The sequence below is a fragment of the Rhodnius prolixus genome, unplaced genomic scaffold, assembly GCF_049639745.1.
Source record: "Rhodnius prolixus isolate KJV_2025 unplaced genomic scaffold, Rpr scaffold_9, whole genome shotgun sequence".
NCBI lineage: Eukaryota > Metazoa > Arthropoda > Insecta > Hemiptera > Reduviidae > Rhodnius > Rhodnius prolixus.
Genome location: NW_027411604.1, coordinates 15925962 through 15942754, shown reverse-complemented (window position 1 = coordinate 15942754; position 16793 = coordinate 15925962). Strand labels below are relative to the sequence as shown.

Below are 16793 nucleotides of genomic sequence, written 5' to 3'. Positions count from 1 at the left end.
TAAATCTTTGCGGCTTATTAATAGTCTCCCTCACATATAAAAGCTTTTGTTTCAATTTATACTCGCCATTCTCTGCTAGGTACTTCTTGCAAAGTGTTGGGCTCTGTATTATAATCACCGTTCAGCAACATGTACTTCAACTACGTCATTCTGATAGCGTGTGTGATATTTACAACTGTGCAGTCCAAAATACGTAAGTGAAATTTAAATTAGTTTATTTTTGTTTGGTTTATTTTAACCAGTTTAATTTTTCAATTATTACTGATATAAAAGATAATCTTTACAAAAAAAAAAAAAAATTAAAATCTTCGTAAACACGTTTTTTTAGGATGTTTTGGTTTCTTGTTGACCTTTTTCTGTTTCTCGTTATGGTGTTTTTTCATTATAGAACTTGTAAGATCTTTTCTATCAAATTATCAAACGTTCCGGCATTTATTTAAGAAACATTTCTTACAAAATGGAAGATTTTACTAAATTAGTGATTCAGTACGTCATCGTTCGAGCCCTCTCCAAGTCTGAACATAATTTTTGAATCATTTACTTTTTTACATCATAATGAGCATAATGATCGATTATCTTCCTTCTAACTTTGCGCTTCAAGTTGCATGTACTTACATACTACTGTTATTTAGAACATTTACTTGCCCTTCTTACTCTTTCTCTCTTTCAAGTGACACCTCATTGCAGTAAACAGATTCGATATTTTTAAGGGAGTTGCTTTATGCCGACCGATGGTCACTGTAGACTAAGAAAACACATTCGGTTCATTTCGTTGGTAATGGATAACCTAAATAAGATTTATCGGAAGTTAAGGAAATAGATTTTTTTATTTATTTATTTTCTTATTGTGCCACCAGAACTTCACTTTTTAAAAACGAAAAACACGCGTTAAACTTTTTTCAGGCGCCTTAAGCATTTTTTTTTTTTTTTGAGTAGGGATGTCACGCAAATAATATAAATAAATACCATGCAAAATAAACAAAAAATATATGCCTTGTTAATTTCGTTATGAAAGGTTGGTCGCCTTGCCAACCTCTTGAATGTATTGTGGCTGCAAGTTACACTGATAATGCTTATAGTATATCTTTTAACCCAATGCTGACAACCTTTTGAAGTCTGAGATGCAGAATTGTTCTCATGTTAATGAATGATGACCCACCCTCTAATCGCCTATTGCTCTTACTGATAATTTATTTACAAAATAAAATTAATGTTAAATAACTTATCAAATATTCTTTAAGTTAATCACTAATATTGATTTTTCGTAATTATTTTTAAAAAAATCTAAAAATTAAAGCAAGTAAAACGCCGATATAAGAATTTTCAAGTTGTGAATTTAACACTAATTCAGTGTTCATGGTTACAACTTTCGGTTACTGCAATTATTCTTACAGTTATTCTAATTTGAAAAATTTTCGTAAAAATAAAATTGTTAATTGCTTAAATTTAATTGGTGGGGTTTGCACAAGTTTCAAGACTAATATTTATGATTGGATTTAACACTCAGTTAGAAAGACCTTCAGTCTCCTTCTCCGAACTCTCTTTTTTATCTTAAATCTTCTTAGATGTGTTTCGGTGATAGTAAAGATGTTACTGACAAACGATTTTGTTAATAACGGCTGATTGTCTTTTGATGATAACTAATTTTGGCAAACGTTATTGAATAAACATATAATTATTGTTTCTTACCCCGCGGACTGCTTTAACTTCCTAGAATTATATTCTAATTCTGATATCTGCGGTCAGATTTCTTTGTCTGAATTTAAAATTCTACTCTATCACTATTTTAGATGGTCACTTAGAACCTGCTCACCATTGAAAGTTAGGTACCCCTAATTGAAAGTTAGGGAGCCCTAATTGAAAGTTAGGGAGCCCTAATTGAAAGTTTGGTACCCCTAATTGTAAGTTAGGGAGCCCTAATTGAAAGTTAGGGAGCCCTAATTGAAAGTTAGGAAGCCCTAATTGAAAGGCAAAATATCTGTTTCAATTGTATGCATTCCAGAACAAATTTTTTTACATTGGAGTTCTATCTATGAATGGTGATGGTTATTGGGTCAAATCCTCTTCGCTAAGATATCAATATTTGCTCATAGAATGTTGGCGTCTATATTTCTATATTGTGCAATGAGTAGGTGATGATGTGCTGGCCCATCTTAAGTTTCTTTGTGGATAATTCTCTCAATTTGTTTACTTTCATTGCTGCATGTCTTTTGTATTTAATGGGGGGAAAAAAATATCTGTTGATAATCATCGAGAAGCGAGTGTAAATGTCGTGAACTTTGAAACGAACTAAGCTGAATTTGGGCTGCAGCACTATTATTTTGTCAGCCAGTTTAGTGACAGATGCGGTTACTGGTGTGGAAATCCTAATTCTTTCATAAATATGACGTTTAAAACCAGCTATAATAAACAAACTGATTTTTGTTTATACTTTGAAATACTTACTTTTTTAAATAAATTAAATTTAAGTGTCCAAAGCACTTGGTTCAGCCATAGCTTTTAATATTTATAATAAATTTCCCAAATAATAAAGATTAACACCATTAAATGACAAAAATTTGTTGTCCATTAAATAATAAATAATTTATTTCAGACGGCATTTTGATTAACTCCGTGTTCTAATGTAAAATGTTGCAATAATTCAACTCCAATTCTGTAGCAGGCGCTGAATGATAGCGGTAAATTTATTAGAATTTATATTATAAACAGGAATTTTAGAAAACAATGTACATTATTTCGTTGCATTTCTCCACTTTTTGTTTTACGCAGTTAATCGAGTTGTGCAGTGAACGGCTCATATATGTCTAACTATAATTTCCGTAAAGGTAGAAAAGCCGAGTGATTGATAAGGTGGGTTGAGAAAAGAACATTTAATTGATACAGTGCTCCAAAAATTTAGTACATTTTCTGAATTAATTCAAAGATTTTTCAAAAAATATCTTTCTTCTGTTTCAATAAGCATACGGAAAACTTTAATTTAACATTTCTTTCTTTCTATTAGTACTAGACACCTTTGTCTAAGACAGTCTTTAATGTGGTTGTATAATAAACTTACTGATAGTAAAAACTTAATTTTGCAATATTTGAAAACCACAGGAAACCCCTATGCAATCACAATAAAAAAGATAAATTTAGTTTTTTTATTTTACTTTTAGAATTATTAATTTAATTGTAGTTAGGTATACGCAATTCACTAGACATAAACTAAAGCTGATTAAAATAATAATAATAATAATAATAATAATAATAAAACAGATAGCTTTATTAACTAAATGTGCACTTAATGAAGTCTAAGAATATGTTGAATGAGTTCACCTGCAGTTTTGCGTATAGAAAGAGGCAGATCTAGTTGTCAGAAAATTTACAGAGCTGTTGTTAAAGGCAGCCTGAGAGACTTATTGTACATATTCAAGCTCAAGGTTTATTATAAGATTTATCAGTCTTTCTATTTCATCCAATATTTTCAATGAATCGAAAAGTGTGAATCCCAATATTTTCGATTCATAGTGCGTGAGAATATTTTATTGATATTGAAGTTGAAGTTGCCTTCTTCTGAAACTTCTTCTACACGTGCGATACAAATCGACCTTGCGAAGTGAAGGTTATTAATCTAGCAAGGTATAAAACTAATAAAATTACGTTCAACATGGTAAATTTACCCATCATCCAGTGCATCAAATTTAACAACGTCAGAAGCTAAGGATGTTCTTCTCTCTTGTGTTTTGATTACCATGTTATAATTATAATTACACTTAACCGGCCATCTAAGAAAATAATAACAACGAATTAAGATATTAAGATATCATTTGTATTTGTTCAGTTTCTGTGTTGTTATTACTCAATTCCTTGTCGTTAGTTACACTAAAACAGAGTACTAATGCAGTTGTGATGGTGTAAAGTTACAATGAAATTGAACGGTGTCAGTGCAATTACAATAAGCAATAACAATTTCTTGCAATAAAAAAGTAATTACATTTACAAATTTCTGATTTATAATTGAATAATTATTGAACGAATCAATCTAGCAATGAACATAAAAAAAATGAATAATTGATTTCAAACCTTCAATTAAAGTTAATAGTTATGAGAGTTAGCAATCCATCTCAATTCAATTTTTATTTTGTATTTTTCCTTGGGTCAAATTCTAAGTTAAACGTTCTTAACTATCATTTTATGTAATAATAGTTAATGAATTGCTATAAAATAAAGAATTATTTTCTTTTTCACCGTAATACAGTATTCATGAGCTCCATTCAGTACCTTCAGGTTCTTGGCTTTGGAGGTAGAAGAAGTATTGGTGAGTTACTTTAAAAACAAATATAGTTAGGTAGTTGGCTTTGTGTGAAGTGACAATGCAGTCCAACTGTATTAATGCAATAACTATTTTGTTATAATTAAAGAAATTTCTATTCAATTTAATGATTACCAAAAAGCCGGAAAGATTATTTTAAGTTGAAACAAGAACAGTATTGAAGCATAATAGACTAGACGAAGAATCCTATACTGAATGAAGCAAGCTTTTATAATCATCCCAATCTGTAACTTCCAATACCTTTGGGAAGCTTTTGAGTGACTGGTTTTCTCTAATTCAGCTCTTATTTACAGTTTTTCGCAATTCATACTAATCTAAAAATATATAGTTATAAAATACAATAACTTTAAGGTATTTTATAGTGGTCTATGTAGAACCAGAGATTAGATAAGTAATTGTTTTCTTGTTTTGATTTTAAATCCATTAAAATTTGAAGCTACCTTCATAATAACGTTGTGTTAAAAATATTTAGGTTAATAGGTTTTCTCATAGTTTCATATTTAAATTAACCTTTCAAGGGTCTTTCTTTTTTTTTCATTGTATTTAATTTAGATGGTCTTACCTTTTAAATTGTCAGTGCTAGTGATTGTGCGATGCTAAAAAGTTTGAATTAGATGTGCTGAAATCCAATGTTCGCTTGCTGTCTATCTATTCGGATTTTATTCAGTTACTATTTCGAAGAGGTAATGTTAGTTCTATATTGGCAGTATAACAAAATCTTATTAAATAAGTATATGGGATTTTAGACTCTATAGTATACTATCTGAAAGACAAAAATCACACTTCTATTTACATCACAACACTAATGACTTCCAAGAATGAATAACAGTTTCATTAATTATTATAGAAACATACATTTAACAATAAACATAACAAATTTCAAATTTAAATTTTATAAACGGCCATTTTTATCACCTTTCTCTTTCGTTAATAACTTATTTACTATTGTTTCGTAAACAAAGATTTTTATCACAAGATAATGTTTATATTCCTGTATTATCCTTGAATATTTATTTTTTTGCTTAGTTTCTGTAATTGTCCAATAGATAAAGTTAACAATTACAATAGAAATTATTTGTTTAAAAAGCTGTACGAACATTTAATGTAAAAACCAATGAATTAATTGAAAATTTGTTACTTTTTTTTTTAAATTAATTTAGTAAACACTATTAACAGTCTGGAAACTTTCCACTATAAACAAGTAGATTCTTTAAGTTTGTTTCAATTCTATTGGTTATTTTGTAATAAATTCATTTTTCTCTAGTTGTTATAAACAGATCTTTCCATTTATCCGTTGTTTTCTGAAATTCTTTTATTGCAATGGTCCTTAAAAGGTGAGATGGTTACCTGACTGATTGGTACTTTAAAGAAGAGATGAATGTTGTTGCTCTACCTTATTCTTAAAAAACATTATTTCCCTCCTCAAAAAAGTCGATGAAAATGATATGTACAAAAAGTATTGGAACTGAAGCTTATGCTGGCAAATTTCTGTGGTCTATGTTTAGCATCCACTAGTAATGCCTTTATGGAAAATCGTGAGATTTGCTGTAAATCGAACTTTCTTTGCAAAAAAAAATCACTTTTCTGGAAATAATTCAGGGAGTGTATGGGGTTAAACCTGAGGTACTCATTGGGAGATCTCTCAGGAGATACTCCACTGTCTTCCAGGCCGAGGTTTTGCTATTAAAACTAGTGCTGAGGAAAACCTGCGAATGGATCTTAGAAATAGGGAGATTTGCATCTTTACGGACAGCCAAGCTGCACTAAGGCCCTTGAACAACTGTCTCGGCACAATAAAGTTCGGCTGTAATGGGTACTGGGTCATGTGGGGGATCAAGGGGAATGAAACAGCCGACCAACTGGCCAGGAACGGAGCTATCACTTCTTTCATTGACCTAGAACCTGTCCTGGGAATCACCAAGGGTGCAGTTCGGGCGGCTGTCAGAGACTGGATCTGGAAAGTGCATGAAAAGAACTGGGTGATGTGTCCTGGGGTCAAACACAGTAAGAGAATGATGCCTTGGCTGTGTAAACAAAGAGCCTAAGACTCTGTGCTTGGATAGAAATTAGATTATTCTGATCACAGACATTCACGGGACATGGTAGGTTCAAGAAGCATCTGTACAAGGGGGCTTATTAGCTTGGAACCATTGTGCAGATTGTGTCAGGAAGAGGAGGAGAGGAAACGAATTGAGTAGTTGCGATATGAAACCTTTGGCTCTTTGAGACCAAAAGAGATAGTAGCGCAAAAAGAAGTAGTTGGGAAAGTCCTCAACCTCCTTAGTAGGGGAGGTTTCGTCTCCTAGATCGAAAGGGGAGGGCACAATAAGCCTTTTGTGACTGCGGTGCCGTGGGGTACCGTTCCGCTATCTTTAATCTTAATCTTATTATGAAAATAATACAGGTTTCCAGTTAAATTATCCAGAAAATATAGATTTTTCATTTATGTAAAGGTAGAATGAAGTGATAGACCCTGGATTTCAACATAGTTACATACAATCATGTTTGAAATAAAGCTCTGATTTTGTTCGCCTTAATTCTGTTACCATCAAATCATATTCCAAAATAACCGTATTAATATGAACTATTAAAACGAATTGGTTTAATAAGTAAACAAGGAAGATAATCCATTGTACGTTAGAAATGCAAATTTTACAAAATCCCTGAACACTTTCAGCATCTAGGAAACACAATAAGGTCATGTGTGTTACGTCATAAACCGACTCGAAGAGATTACTAATCTCAGTTCAAGAAGAAAAAAAAAATTATAATTACCAATTTCATTATCCGTAATGTAAACCACTGCAAAAAACAATCTTTTTCATTACCATGTAAAAGCTATATCCATTAATCCTAAATGCAAGATTGTCCTCGGTTTATCCACTTTTCTCCTTCTGGTGCTTTCTTAATAGATATGAATTGATTGTTGATTGCTCAGCCGAAAATCACTCTTTTTCCCCTTCACTTTTTTAAAAGATTTATAAAAAAATTTATTATCTCTTATTTTATTGGGGAAGCATAAATAGTTTGTAAAATAAATATGTATTTATTTAAATTAATTCATCACTGCTCAAATAAATTATTTTAAAAATGTCTTTTTTTTGACGTTATAATTTCTAAATGTGTGTTAATAGATAATAAATTCTATAACAAAATTACGAATAAAATGAAATAACATAAATGAATAACTGAACGTTAAAAAAATACAAAAAGGAATATATATAAATCTGTGTTTTATATAATTAAATAAATCCGTTTTGGCGAAACTAGGTTCATTATTGAGTAATGAATCTCTCAGCTGTTTGCATTTTTACCTTCCCTTGAATGTCGGGACTCAGTCTGTCAACAACCTTGGTGATTTGTTTGTTCAGATCACCGACCCCACTTGCCCTTCTTGTTTTCAATGTTTTCCAGTGAAAATAAGTTTACAACGAAGATTCTTTACAAAATCGAAACCCAACGGACCGACAGGGATGTGTATTGGCAAATTTGTAGTTACAGCTCATTCTTCTCAAATTATAAGTTCAGTTGATTGATTTTAGAAGAAATATTGGTATTCCTATTTTATTTATTTTAATTTTTTGTGCTTCTTTTGTTCTCCGTTCAATTAATATACTGACCCGGCAAAAAAATCAGGTTTAGAGCAGAATATTGCTGGAAAAGTCATTAGGAAACAAAATTTACCAGCAGTAAATTATCGTATTTCCTTAATGTAAAGTTAAGGGAAAGTAGTATTTGGAGTTGGATTTTTTTTTATTCATTTATTTATTTAAAAAAAAAGCTTTAAAAATTTGATAATATTATCTAATAGAACTCTACATACAATAAAGAAACCAGATTACAGATGGTATGGAATAATTATAAAAACAAAAGTTATGAAGAGTAATTAAAATGCATTTAGATCTACTTATTGTTCTTTAAAAATGTAGTTACAATTGTATACTATACATATGTTCCAGGATGTAAAGTGATAAATACATCCACATAATAATTACAAATGTTATTAAAGTTGAATAGTAGGTGAAATTAATAGCTTATTGATGCGTTATTAACTTGGTTTGCATGTATAATTTTGCTAATGTTTTGTATTTTTTTACAAAAAGTCCTTGACCTTGTAAAGTCAAATTTATAATAAGTAGTCTGCATTTCGGAATGTTATGTCTAGATAAACTGTATCTGCCTTATTTTAAATATTAAATATGTATAAATTCATAATAAATTAGTGACTAGATTGGTTATAAAAATGGTTGAATTTGCTTGTAGTTATAGTCTTGCTAAAAATCAAAAGAATTTCTTCAAAAGTTGTGCTTTCAGACTGTTTTATTAGGTAATAATAAGAGTTTTAAATTTTAGATTTACCTAATTAATTGTTTTGTCGTCTTTTAACGATCTATGTTCATCAAGAACTATTTTTTAATTAGACTGTTCTACTATATAAATCATTCTTGTTAGGACATCATACTTCGAAGAAGTAGCAATATGTTCTGAAACTATAAAAAATTCCTCCTCTGTCGCATCCCGTGATTTATTTTCTTTATGTTTAATACCATTCCAAACCAGTAGTGCCAATTCTTTCCTTTTCTTCTTCTTTCACCTGTCCAGGTTATCTGCTCGAAGAACATACATTTAATAAATTTTGATCTAGTTCGAAATAATAGATGCTCTTATTGCTAGAATGAGTTAAAAAAACTATCATCTGTTCTGTGGGAATTTGGTTGGAAAAATCGATATAAAATACAAAACATTTTCTGCTATATAAAATGTTTGAAGAATTTTTCACTTCCATTTTAGAAACTTCTATCTTTATTAGTATTATTTTGTATTAGTCATCTTTTTAGAAATCAAATTACAAAAACAGGTTGGTTTTATTAACAGATTATTTGAGTACTCTAAATCTAAGTTGATCTGATATGTCATTAATTATTTAAGTGACATGTCATTAATTATTTAATGTTCTGAAACAATTGAAGTTTATTAAGAAAAAAAGAATCTGTATGAAGGTATATCTTGTTTGTGTTTAAAATGAATCATTCTTAAGGGATAACTATCATAGCTGCTGCACTTAAATGTTTTTTATAAATTTAATAATAATTAAAGTTAAAAATTTAATAAGAATAGTTTTTAAATAGTGTTATATTTTGCAGCTGATTACATTCATGTTTGCAAGAGGAAAGACCCCAACATAAATAATTGTATAATAAATTCTGTGGAACAGCTCAGGCCGAAACTAATAAAGGGTAAGTTGCTTTGAATCTTTTATTGTTAATAGTATAAAACTAATAATGTAAACTAATTTGATAAATTTTAATATTTATAAATCTAACAGAGTGACAGTTTTCTTTAAGTGAATATCATTATGCTAGTTGTTGGTACCTTTTTCTCAAAACAAAAGCTTAAGCCTCAACGATAATTCATTTGTTCAAAATTTTGTTAAAATCCCTTTGTTTCTCTGAGTTGAATATCAATCAACCTCTATACTATTTGTAAATCTGTTTGTCAATTTCTGGCAAAGTACTTATTACACTTTTTTTAGAAAGACCTATTTAGTAGAACTTTTTTCTCAGAATGTTTTTACTGTTCTTTATTTTAATGGCTAATCTTAAGAAAAACTTTACTAGTTTTACTAAATTTGCAACTTAAGAATTACTTCTTTGATATTATAGGAAAAATTGGTCATTAGTTTTATACTGCTTATTTCGTTGATATTTTTAATCTTTTATCAGTGCTACAATACAGATCATTGTAAACTTATTAATTAATTTTAAAATTAATAAGTTTGTTAATTGTAATTAAATAAGCATTCATTTTCTTATAAGTTCATTTTTAACAGTAATGTAGCACCGGTAAGGTTTATAACCTTCTGCATAACATAAAATATACATACATAATAACATAAAACTTCTGCATGAAATCTGTTCCCCCAAACCCAATAATATCAAATACGAAAAAAACGCTGTCCGTGTAAAAATAAGTTTCAAAACTACATATATAAAAAACCCCTTCACACAAACTAAATTGCAACAAAAGAGTTGGTGATATCATAGAATCTTGCAAATTAACGAGGAAATAATTTAATTATAAATGAAATCTTCAAATTTCCACAGGTATACCTGAATTGGATGTTCCTGCTCTTGAACCATTACATCTGCCAGAAGTTGTTATATCTCGAGGTGGTGCTTTTAGGGCCGTTGGTTCTAATATACTTGTCCATGGAGCTGGTAGCTTCGAAATAACGGGTCTGAAGTAAGTGATCTTAATTTAAATAAATAAATAAAAAATGTTACATTTAAGAAATGTTTTTTCCAAATAATTTGATACACGTGTTATTCTTCCCTTTTTGCTTTAAAAAGCGAAAAAAGTACTCTCTTTTCTTTTACTAACAAAATTAAATGAAATTGATGTAATTAAAATTATTTCAGAGCTAACGTTGAAGATATTACTTACCAAATTGGAGTAAGATTTCCAAAGATGACTTTCGACGCCATATATGATGTAAATGTAAGGCTGTTGACAGTGCCTCTGAAGGGAAAGGGACCCATAAACGCTAATGCCAGTAAGTTATGTTTTACTAACCAGTTCATTCAATAAATGCCTGTGATTTGCTATTGTACTAGTTTGTAAATCCTTTTTTTAATGGTTTACTTGAGTGACACTACAAATGAAGTCTTGTAGGGTGTTACACAACCTGGAAGCGTATAATTTCTCTTACTTGCTCTAAATCTCTCTCTTCAAAGAAAGGTCTTCTTCTGAGTTACCAGAAATCTATTTTTCTTTACTCCATTATGACTTAACCATCCCAAGTGGTTCTCTTAATACCCTATATCGCCTATTTTAAGAAACTAAATCTTGTAAAAATTATTTGTTATATTAAATTATTGTATAATGCTTGCTAGTTCTTTTAGATTTTGATTCTCATTAAATACAAATTTCGCATTTAATATATTATCTATTAAACATTTTTAGCCAACATTGAAGGTAATGGAATTCTTAAAGGACATAAAGAAGTAAAAAGCAATGGAAAAACGTACGTTATTTTCGACAGTTTAGACTTGAAATTGAAAATGAAAAATTATTCAGTTAGATTGGAAAATCTGTTTAATGGAGATAAGGCTTTAGGTTGGTATCCATTTTTATTACTAATGCATTATTAAGTATATTATTCCTAGTGTGTAACGCAGGACTTAATCAAATTAGTGTAAGTAGAAAGCTAATTAAATTTGAGAATGCATAATCAAGCCATCATTGAATTTCATATAGTAAATATAGATTTTACTTTTTTCATATAGTATATATAGTGTAACTTCTTGTGATGTTCATTGGATGTCTTTAATCTTGATCGAAGAAAATGTTTTCTACCTTATAAGCTGTAGTTTCCAAAGATTTTTTTAACGAAAGAAAAGAATAACATAGACACTATTGGTGTAAACAGGTGAAGCGGTGAACAGGGCGCTGAATGAGAACAAGAGAGAGATGATGTCCATGTTGAGGCCGCAAGCTGAGAGGACGGTCAGCGCCGTTCTTCTGGATATTGCCAATAAGATCACCAACCATTTTGAATACGATGAACTTTTTCCCATGTAATTAACCATAATTCTTTTTTAAAAAAAACCATTAAAATATAAAAACATTTTAGTTTATGTAAAACATTTAAGTTACCTACCATCTATTTTTGTCACCCAGCCCCATAATTTAAAAATACTTTTATTTGTAACATTAAAACTTAATACAAATTTGTTTCTTTATTACGAATTGAATTCGTCTCTTCCTCTACCCATGGAGTGCAGTGGGCAATGCACCTTTATTTTATGCAAGAATTCAGGATTCGATTCCCATGGCAGTGAATGTGAAAATCGTTTATTTTGTTGCAACGATACAGGCTGCATTAATATTAATGTGTTTTTGTTTGTAAAAAAATTATTTATTTTAGACACTGGTTTAATTTAAATTACAGACATGTCATATAGGATGACAATGATCTTTGTAGCGGTGGAATTCAGATGATTTATACCACTTTCTGGCACGTTATTTGCTTACTCTTCTAAATTTTCTTCGTTTCAAAAAATATATTTATATAGTGTAACTGCACTGTAAATATTTTGATACTTCAAAGTAACTATATTGACTTATTTACAGACTGTGCAGCCAGCTATTGTTAAGGCTGCGAATAATTGCAGCATCAGTATGTGTTTTCATGAGATATCAGAACCTCTCGGTGAGGAGTCTAGTCGTCCAGAATTCTAGAAAATAGACTTATTCTAAGTAAAGTAAAGTAATGCCTATTTTTCAGGCTGGCTTTACGTTTAACTACCAATTAGATGTCGTGGGCGGAGGCTATTAGCAAATATACTGTAAATTTCTTTTATTAACAATTAAATAAAATCCAAAGCCTAAGACCGGGAATTGAACCCAGTGCCACAATACATATTAACTTTACAAGTCTCTAACCACTCGGCCACCGTGGCACCTACAGATAAACACTTTGATCATAGCCAAAAGGCTGAGAAGCGGCAGAAAAGAAGTATGTTATGGAAGAGTGAAACAATTTATATGTTCCAGCCCAGTGAATACAACTAATTTTCTAAATATGCTTTGTTAAAAATTATTTTAAGAAGGAAGAATTATAGAACGTCTCCCGCATCAACGGTAAAAAAGCAAAAAATGCAATTTTGCATTATATAATATGCTTTCCAATTAACTATTAAATAAGCTATACTAAATGTTAATGAATTTCTAAATTAATTTCCGCAACTAAATTATAAATATGGCAGAGAACAAGAGGTAGGTGATGTCCATGTTCCTGTACAGCTGTTGAAGCAGTTTATATTTTAATATTCTGGCAGTAACTTGTAAGTATCTTCATTATGTTTCTGTTTACAGAGAAATTATGAGAATCTTCTGGATATTAGGAAATAGTAGGTTAATTGACCAAATCAGGAATATATCTGGTTAAATTGAAGCCTTTGATTTTCTGAAGAGGAGACATTTGGCTAAATACAAGAGAAGGTTCTACAACTCAATGAATCCTCAACCTAGTTTTCCTTAGTTTTCTTGAATGGGAAACAGTAGTACATAAGTAAAGTACTAAAATACTGATTATGGGACTTTACGAGTATACACTAAATTTAAGATCAATTTTTTTATTATCTAACCTCGTTAGTCAAAATTATATTTTAACCCATTTGAGTATATGACTGAAAAAGTGGAGCTCGTGTATTTTTGTACTAATGTCTTCTGTTTCGTCCAACGCGAGCGGTTTGATCAAGTCTCTGGCAGCTCTGTTAATCTTTAAACCTCAAGTTTTATAGACCTAGTTGGTAGATTGCAAATACTTGGGTTAATTGTGCCCAAACTGCAGGTTCCACTATACTATCTATCTGTAACGAAGATCATGTAAAAATTCTTTCAAAATGTTGAAGTACAGATCAACTTAGTTGCAGAGCCACATTCTCATGGAAATATGTACGAATATGAATGACCCATCCTAGTTACATCAAGTACACTGGTACCTACTCATAAAATCAGTAATTGTAATTTTAATACTTACTCTTAATTTCAAAAGAGTAATTGGTTTCTTTCGAGGTGAAAATGAGACTATATTTTCTGAAACATTCACAATGTCTAATAAGGTAATGTGTTTTTTATAAGCTGGTTAAATTTCTTAACTTCTATGTTTACCTAAAGTTTATTTTATTGGGATTTCACTTTACTTAGTGCTGATCTTTGGTAACTTCTTCCATCATAAGATTTCTTTCTAAATGGAAAATAGCTTTCCTCGGTTAAATCGTATACAATGTCAAGCATATCTAAATCATCAAGGCATTAACTTGAAAGATCAGTAGATAAATTAAACTGAAAAAAATTCTAGAGCCAGGCAATTTTTCAAAAAGTTTGAACTGTATCATCGAAGACGTCCATTCCTTATTATATTGTTCACAAAAAGATGAGGTTTATTATCAACTTTGTTAGATGATTATTTACAGTAATTTGCTTTTTGTTTCAGTTTAACTACTAGAAATAAGGTCCCAAGAAATTTCATTATTAGCCCCTCATTGAATCTTGATTGGCAATTTTTTAGGACTTAAAAATTTTTTTAACAACACTATTTGTTTTAGTAACAACACTATTAGACAATTCTCTTAGAAAACAATTAGTTTCTGCATAATCAAAGGAATGTGAAATTACCTTTAAAACATAAAAATATTTTTATTCTGAATTCTTTGAGTGGTTTTTTTTTTTTTTTTTTTTTTTTTTTTTTTTTTTTTTTTTGGCGCATCAACAGCTGAGGTCATTAGCGCCCGGAGCTTTTTCCAGTGCACTGCCGGCCTCCGGACAGTGTTCTCTCGTTACAGACAACACTGTCCATCACCGGACAGTGAGCTGTAAGAAGCTCCTAGGAAGAGAAAATCTAAGGGTCAGCTGCTGGATTGAGTGGTTTTATGGTAATTGTTATTTAATAAAAAGCTTTCTTCTTCTAAAGTATTGGTAGATAAATTATTTTATAAATAAACGTGTATAGCGTTTGTATGTAAGGTATTATTAAATTTATTATTTTGACTCCTCTACAAAATAATTAGTCAGCACGTTTGATCAGCAGCTAATAATGTTATTCAATAAATTTAATTTACAAATCTGGTACGAAATCAAAAGATTTACTATTAGACACAAAATTCTGTTAAGAATCAATTACTAGTAATGCATATTATTAATTAAAAAATAAAACATTTGCCATAAGTGAATGCCTACGCATTCTAGTAGTAACTAATAAAACTAAATTAGTTTTATAAGTTGCCGTTAGATAGCACTGCCAAGTACTTCTAATACATTCGTCTTTAAACCCAGTAAACGAAAAGGTTGTTTACTTTTCCACTTGTCTTTCATTACTGCTTCACAGGACAGTAATAAGAAAACACTGATTTATTTGAGGTACACACCATTTTTGTGAATAGTTACTTACGTTACTATCCTAACTAACGCCATCTGTTGTAATTAAGGTAAATAATATGATTTATATTTAAAGTTTCATTTCTGAATTCTGAAATTATGAGTTCATAAATTTGAATGTTAAAATCAATACTTTAGTTCAATTGTAGTCACATTTATAATTTTTTTTTTATGAATAATACCTTATCAATTGTTAACAGTTATCACTTTTTTATTACATTAAATAATATTGATTTGCAGATCAACTGCAGATACTGGATTGCTGCCTGCAAAACTATTTATTAGAAATCCAATTGAAAAAAGACGTGAAACTTCTACGCAGTGAACATATACAAATAAATTAATTAATTAATAAAGCAAGTATTATATAGTTATTATGGGCAACATGCATGAATTTTTACTTAAATGTTAAATGCATGTGTTTTACAAATGGGAATGAATATGGATCCTGACGGATTTGTATTTTATTGTGTTTGTGACTCACTACACTTATATAGGTCAAACAAATATAAAAAATAAGTAACGCACATAATAAATAGAGAGATGTGTAGGAGAATGATTGACAAAAAAATAGATAAATACATTAGGTTGCAAGAGACACGGTAAAAAATAAGTTAAATATAAGTGCAAAGTGGTCCTATTTAGGTCTAGAGAGTCATCAGCATGGTTAAATGTGAAGATAAGGTAGACCCATATAAGTCTGGTGAGTCGTTATGATGATTAAAAGTTGCATGTTTTCCTTGTTAAATTATAATTTTAAATTAAGTTTTGATTATATATTTACAAAATAATGTTTGAAAAGTTTGTAAAAATTTTAAGAAAATGAAGATGTATAAATAATTTAAAAAAAATAAAAAACAAGTTTATCATTTATTTTGTATTTATTTTTCCTTTAAATCTCTTAATTAATATGAAAAAATTAAAATTAAGCATAAAAGTTAATAATATTACATGCATCTTTGATAATGATAAAGAAAATACGAAAAAATAGAAAGGAAAACCTTAAAAAAAGGTTAAAAATGTCTGACAGTGTCTTGAGAGTTTGTAAGAGCAATAAAAAGGTAAAATAGAGCAGCGCGAACGATCTGGTGGCAGTTTATTGAATTACTTGGCGGTTGTCATGGTGATAGGATGCGCCGCCATATTGGGTCCGAGGGTATATAAGAAAATTCGCCGCGGGGGTGGGGAGGGCGGGACGAACATTTGCCTTCCGACTGTCGAAGCGACAACATCTCCTCTTCTATACATTAATGATGCCCCTACATAAGAGGTGGAAGGTTAGGTTAGGTAAGATATGTTGGAGTGACGAGCGACAGAGCGATGTACCCTCCTACATCACTCAAGTCAACATTTGCCTTCCTACCGTAATTTCGACTGGTTTTCCTTTCTATTTTTTCGTATTTTCTTCATCATTTTCAAAGATGAATGCAATATTATTAACTTTTTTGCTTAATTTTTTTTTTCATATTAATTAAAAGCGACATCTGTATCATTAACACAAACATAAACATTCATGATTCTTTAAGGGAGAGAGGTCAAT

The 16793-nt window shown here is 30.1% G+C and overlaps 1 protein-coding gene and 1 long non-coding RNA gene across 2 annotated transcripts; both read left to right on the top strand.

The window, feature by feature from the left end:
- Positions 1–33: 33 nt before the first annotated feature.
- LOC141453974 (protein takeout-like) lies at positions 34–12057 on the top strand. Its single transcript, XM_074127666.1, has 6 exons — positions 34–193; positions 9457–9549; positions 10417–10555; positions 10732–10865; positions 11276–11428; positions 11742–12057. Exons 1-6 carry the CDS (start codon positions 130–132, stop codon positions 11891–11893), a joined length of 735 nt encoding a protein of 244 aa, XP_073983767.1. The 5' UTR covers positions 34–129; the 3' UTR covers positions 11894–12057.
- A 3096-nt stretch (positions 12058–15153) lies between these two features.
- LOC141454205 (uncharacterized) lies at positions 15154–16124 on the top strand. Its single transcript, XR_012458560.1, has 2 exons — positions 15154–15303; positions 15494–16124. It is a non-coding gene; the product is annotated as an uncharacterized lncRNA (long non-coding RNA).
- The last annotated feature ends 669 nt before the right edge of the window (positions 16125–16793 follow it).